Source organism: Pogona vitticeps, chromosome 13, assembly GCF_051106095.1.
Source record: "Pogona vitticeps strain Pit_001003342236 chromosome 13, PviZW2.1, whole genome shotgun sequence".
Lineage (NCBI taxonomy): Eukaryota > Metazoa > Chordata > Lepidosauria > Squamata > Agamidae > Pogona > Pogona vitticeps.
This window is the reverse complement of record NC_135795.1, coordinates 5,097,605-5,103,604: the sequence shown is the minus strand read 5'-3', so window position 1 is coordinate 5,103,604 and position 6,000 is coordinate 5,097,605. Positions and strand designations below refer to the sequence as shown.

Sequence of the window (6,000 nt, the reverse complement as noted above, 5' to 3'; positions counted from 1 at the left end):
ATGTGAAAAGAGGTGCAGGCGGGAGAAAAAACTGATAGAACTAACAGTTTGGATACAAAACAATATCATTGATTGCTGCAACATCCAGAGTCAACATAACGGTGATGAGACCCAACTTCCTATAAGAAAAGAGAAACAAGCTTTATGATGATGCCCTGCCCGAGCGTGCATCTCAATGTAATCGCTGTTTGTCCTGATATTTAAATTTCACTGAGTTGTCTTTGGGAGCTGATTATTATTTTTTTCTTTTACCTGAAAAATAAAGGGATAAAAGTGTAACATAATCATAATTATTGAAATGTATTGGGTTTGCATGTGTGTGAAATATTATGCCAGTCATTTGGAAATTTAACAGGATTTTTATTTTATTTTTTACATTTTAATTGTGATTTTAGCCATTTTGTGTTATCTTTGCTTTGCAATACATTTTAGCTAAAAGCGTGATACATCTGCGATTAGTGTATGTCCTATGTGTTAAGACCCACCATACTTCTGTTTTGCTTTACTACATGAATACATTTTTTTAAAAAAAAATAATTCTGAAGGGTCAATGCATATGTATATTTATTTATTTAAAATATTTTGACTTCGCCTTTCTCCTCAAAAAAAGCTATCTACATCACTGAAAGACAACATTTAGAGCTATAAACACTAAGGACAGAAATATTTAAAAGGAATATGTATATGTTTTCGTTAGTGCATCCCTCAAATAAATCCAGAAAAGAAGGCACTGCCTGTTTCTCCTGGCCCCGCCCACTTCTCCTCGTCTCCGCCTTCGCGCCTAGTTTGAGCCCGGCGCCTTGCCGTAGCCACGTTGCCATAGAGACCACAGCGCTGCGGCCTTGTCTTGGAAAGCGCCGCGGCCAAGCCTAAACTAGCGTAGCCAAGAGACCCTCACACAGACACCCCCCCCCGGAACCAAGTGAGGCTCCCGGACCCACCATGTCCTTCCGCGACCTCCGGAGTGAGTCCAGCGGTTGTTTTGGGCCGGGGAGTCTTCCCACCTTGGGGGGGAAATGTGCGTGTGGAGGGGGGGGGGGAAGAGTCTGGAGCCATTGCTGTGAGCGAAGGAGCCGTTGCCTACTCGGGAGTAGCATAAGGTCGCCCTTTCCAGCCTCCGAGCGGCCCCGAGTCCTCCCGTCGCCTCTCAAGCGGGCTAAATTATCCCACCTCCTCTAAGGACCCCAAAGCAGAAGGAGGGGGGGGTTCCTCGCAAGCCCTCGCCTTTATGTCAGGCTTATTTATTCATTTGAAATACTTGCACCCCATCTTTCTCCTCAGGAGGACCCGAGGCGGATTAACAACAACCTTGTTAGGTCGGGCAGTCGGCGAGTGAAGGGTTGTTGCCCCCACCCCGAGTTTCATGGCTGGGGTGGGGGGAGAGGGTGTCCTTCAAGCCTGACTTTTCCAATCTGGCAGTAATTGGGCGGGGTATAAACAAACAAACAAACAAACAAACAAACAAATAAATAAATAAATAAATAAATAAATAAATAAATAAATAAATAAATAAATAAATAAAGTATTTGTGGGCCCCCCTCCCCGCTTGTTTCTCAATTTGAACCCAGCCTCAGAAACGAGAGTTGGCGTCTCGGGGTGCCTCAGGGCATGTGCAGAGAGCCCCTCGCCTCCTCATAAGCGGGCTTAGTTGGAAACCCTCATTTCCAAATAGGCTCTGTGAGCAAAACCTGCAAAAATTATTGGCTTGCAAAGGGGTGTGTGTGTGTAAATGATATGTATTGTTAGCCTTTGCCTATCAAGAGATCCCTGGTTGTTGTTTTTTTCCAGAGTTGGTAGAGAGAGGGAAGCCATTACAGAAACAAAGGTTTGGAAAAGTATTAAAGTTCATAGTTAATTAAAAAGTGTGGCGTTCGCCCTGGTGGCCCCTGCTTGTTTTGCCCTCACAAAAGTCTCACTTCGTTTTACACACACACACACACACACACACACACACACACACACACACACACACACACACACACACACACACACACACACACACACACACACACACACACACACACACACACACACCCGTGCCCCCTGGTTGTTGTTTTTTTCCAGAGTTGGTAGAGAGAGGGAAGCCATTACAGAAACAAAGGTTTGGAAAAGTATTAAAGTTCATAGTTAATTAAAAAGTGTGGCGTTCGCCCTGGTGGCCCCTGCTTGTTTTGCCCTCACAAAAGTCTCACTTCGTTTTACACACACACACACACACACACACACACACACACACACACACACACACACACACACACACACACACACACACACACACACACACACACACACACACACACACACACACACACACACACACACACACACACACACACACCGTGCCCCTGTTTGGCTGGACCGGTAAAGTATACTTCTGCCAGCTTTATTGTAGAAACAGCACACCAACGGATGACACAGGAGCATGCCCCTTAAGAGCTCCAGTTTGAAACTTGTCAGGTGCCTTGCAAACGGTATTTTAGCAGGAGACAGCACCATCTGGATAAGGGTTTCTGTGACTGCTGCATATGGGTCTTGGTCAGAGATTGAGTTGAAGCACATTGAAATTAGGATTTAATTAAATTAAACAGTTGCTTTTAGGAAACAGAGCTGAGAATGATTCCTTGACAAACGTGCATTCATTAAAACTATATATGTTTGTGCTAAAGACTTTACAGAGATGATGAGGGCTCTGGGTTATCCCCGGCTCATCTCCATGGAAAATTTTCGTACTCCAAACTTCATGCTGGTTTCAGAGATACTGCTCTGGCTGGTGAAAAGGTTGGTACTTTATCTTCATTCCAATATAAATAGAGTAAATGGGGTAATGATTCTTGTAAAGAGCTTGAATCTCTGAAAATGAGCTGATTTAAGGATGCACTTGAGATGTTGAAATATTCAGCAAAAAGTAATATAGGTTCTACTTTCTGAAATAACCTCAATATTATGTTTTGTTTTGTTTTTTACTGAAATTTAGTTATCACCTTAAACCTTTGTCTCCTCTAGTTTTAATTCAAGCATATTTTTGTATTTACAACACCAACCACAGTGGACTTCTATTGAAATTTAATATAGACATTTAACAGAAGAATTTCGTATCAGTACACAAAAAGGCAGTTCTCCAAACAGTGGTCAGATAAAGAGGAATACAGTAAATATAGGTCTCTGCTGCTGGAGGATGAATGCTCCAGTTGTGCTTTGAAAGCAAGATTTTTCATTACCAACTAGGCGAGAAGTGATTGGTGTTTGGATTGCCCCAGAAAAAAATGACAAAGCACACTGCATTTCTTTCTACTCAAGAGCTTTATAGGTAAAGATAGCAGTGCTAGGCGTTTTCAGTTTAACATTTATACAGGGTGTAAGGTGAACCCTAAGCTTTGATAATCAAGTTGGATGCAAAAGTTTGTAAAATCAGTCCTGAATATTATCTTTTACAACAATCCAAACCATCAGGTATTGATTGTTCTGCGGGCAAGATGTTTGGTTACTTTCATCTGGGGCAGTTTTTATTGCATGGCGTGCCACCTTATTTGTGATCTGATTCTTTGAGCGAAAACCTGCTGAAGGGTTGCTATAGGAAATTCTGTACTAGCCAGGAGCTTCAGGGAGTGTCCAAGCTCAGGATATTTTACCAACCTCAAAGTAAAAACCTGGGAGGAGCATGCACTGGATCAGAACATACTATTTCTTGTGCGTCTTGAGAGCCCTTAAGCGAGACATAAAAAGGGTGCTGCATAATACCTGTTTCTCCCCAGCCTCTAGTTAGTATTTAATGTACAAACACAGTGTCAGCCTTGGGAGTTCTTTTTGGCCGCCATAGCTTGATACCCTTCTTTGGCTCTTTTCTTAATTAGTTTGGGTTGATCTTGAGGTTTTTGATATGAATTTGCTCTGTCATTTTGCAGGCTCTTCATACAAAGCATTTCAGAAAATATGTGCAGCTGGACCTGTTGTTTAAATTTTCTGGATTTTATTTATTTATTGCAGATATGAGCCTCAAACGGATATCCCTTCCGATGTTGAGACAGAGCAGGACCGGGTTTTTTTCATTAAGGCAGTTGCTCAATTCATGGTAAGTTTATTTTAGGGTTCATCATGAAGGGATGTGGCTGGCAGTTTATTTCTTCCCTATAGCCCAGTTTTTGACATGATTTTATTGATCTGATGAATTTAAAACATCACCTTTTTTATCGTGGCCTATGTTACAGATTTTAAAAATCTACATGGATTTTAAAAAAACAATCTAATAATTTGTGTAACAGGACAGAGAAGATAAATTAGCACATGATTAAATGTAAAGATTTCGTTCTTAAGTTGCAAGCTGTGGATGGGTTCTCAGACTGAAAAGGTCTTTGCTGAAAAGGTCTTAACTGCAGTCGGAAATGCTGCTCATGGCTTGTGTTTGATCCCATTGGATTCAGGTAGCCAGCTCAAGGTAGACTCAATCTTTCATTCTTCCGAGGTCTGTAAATTCAGTTCCTAGCTCAACTGGGAGAGCAATATGGAGCCTGCATAATTAAATGTTAAACTATCCAGGGAGCGCTTTAAGCACAGTGGGGTGGTATATAAGCAGAATATGTTTTGCACTTTATAACAGCTTGTTTAAAGAAGCGGTGGAGCCATAGGCAAAACAGCGTGGAGAGAGGAGGCACATGTGTAGGCATTTGTGTGCTAAGCTAGAGAGCTCTCCAAGCCATGTGGGGAACTGGAATGGCACTATGTGAAGTGGAAGACTGGATTACCTGGATTACCTCTGATTCCATAGGCTGTAAGACTATGAAAACTCTTGGTAGAGATTCACTGCTCTAAATTTCTTTCGATCAGGCTGAATTGATCTGGATCCATACTGCCCTGATCCAAACCATTCTGGATTAAATCCAGATCCAAATTGGCACTCTTGATAGTTCAGCTGGCTTGGTTTCACAGCCTGGTTTAAAATCATTCAATTAAAAGTGCATGACCTATTATGTTTTCCCCTCTGCTGATATCTGCTGATACATGGAGCACTCAGTGCTCAGCAACGTCTATGAAGAACATGCTAAAAATGAACACAAACTATAATACTAGTGGATTTGAAGGTAGGTGAAGGTGGTGAGTCAGAAATGTGGAATGAAAACAGTTCAGGGAGGTCTTATATATTGCAGGGCAATTTGGTTTCCTTATATCAGGAACTGCCTCCGCCCAGCTGTGTGTCACATTCAGGTGTGTATGGTTAGCTACTGAGAACCAAGCTTGTTTTTTTCTATGTGTAGCTGTGACAAATCATTGGGCTCAACCAGCTTCAGTTTTGTAGTGTCACTTTTTGTGATGAAGGGAGAGAGAACTCCCCAACCGGCTGTTACATACATCCAGGATAGGTAACCTTTGAGATTCAAAGAGCCACAAGTGCTGCTGGTTTAAGGGTTGAAGATTAGGAAGGCAGTTTGCTGAGGAGAAGTACTGTATTAAGGATGTGTTCCTAGCACTGTACTAAGGCTCAGTTAGTGCACCACTGATAGATATGAATCATGGAATCAATTATGGGCTAGTACCAGCGTGGAGCAGAGGGGGTAGGGCAGGAGAGATGTTGTGTATGCTGTAATAATACATAAAATGGAATCAAAATCCTGTTGTGAAATGCTGGCTGAAATTCAGTAATGTAAAATTATATTATATCAGGCTGATGATGTCATCAGCCACAGTCGCTTTTTTAAAATTACACATTTCCAGTCCTCTCCTCCCTCCAGGTCTGCCTTGTGATCACTTTCATCTTGGAAAACCCTTTGGAGGCCACGAGATGGGAGGAAGTCTTTCATGTCCAAAAATCAGCGCTGCTCTTCCTGGCAACGGCCCTTTTCCAAAATGAAAGACTCTCCCCACCCTTGGCACTCAAAGGCTTCCCCAGCATGAACCTTGAAATGTGCGAGGTGAGGTGTGGAACCAGAAAGGTTTAATTCTCCCAGAAGAGCAGCTGATGTCATCTCGCTTGTACGACAGAAGGTTCCACGACAGCATTTCAGGCAG

At 42.3% G+C, this 6,000-nt stretch overlaps 1 protein-coding gene across 2 annotated transcripts in view; it reads left to right on the top strand.

Annotated features, from left to right (window-relative positions):
- The first annotated feature begins 799 nt into the window (after positions 1-799).
- CLUAP1 (clusterin associated protein 1) overlaps positions 800-6,000 on the top strand; it is a 49,027-nt gene continuing 43,826 nt past the window's right edge. Inside the window, exons 1-3 of one of the 2 annotated variants that reach the window (XM_072982498.2) lie at positions 800-964; positions 2,667-2,778; positions 3,985-4,069. In XM_072982498.2, the coding sequence (XP_072838599.2) occupies positions 943-964; positions 2,667-2,778; positions 3,985-4,069 (219 nt within the window). In that variant the 5' untranslated portion in view covers positions 800-942. The remainder of the gene's footprint in view (positions 965-2,666; positions 2,779-3,984; positions 4,070-6,000) is intronic. The other variant, XM_072982499.2, reaches the window with a different exon arrangement.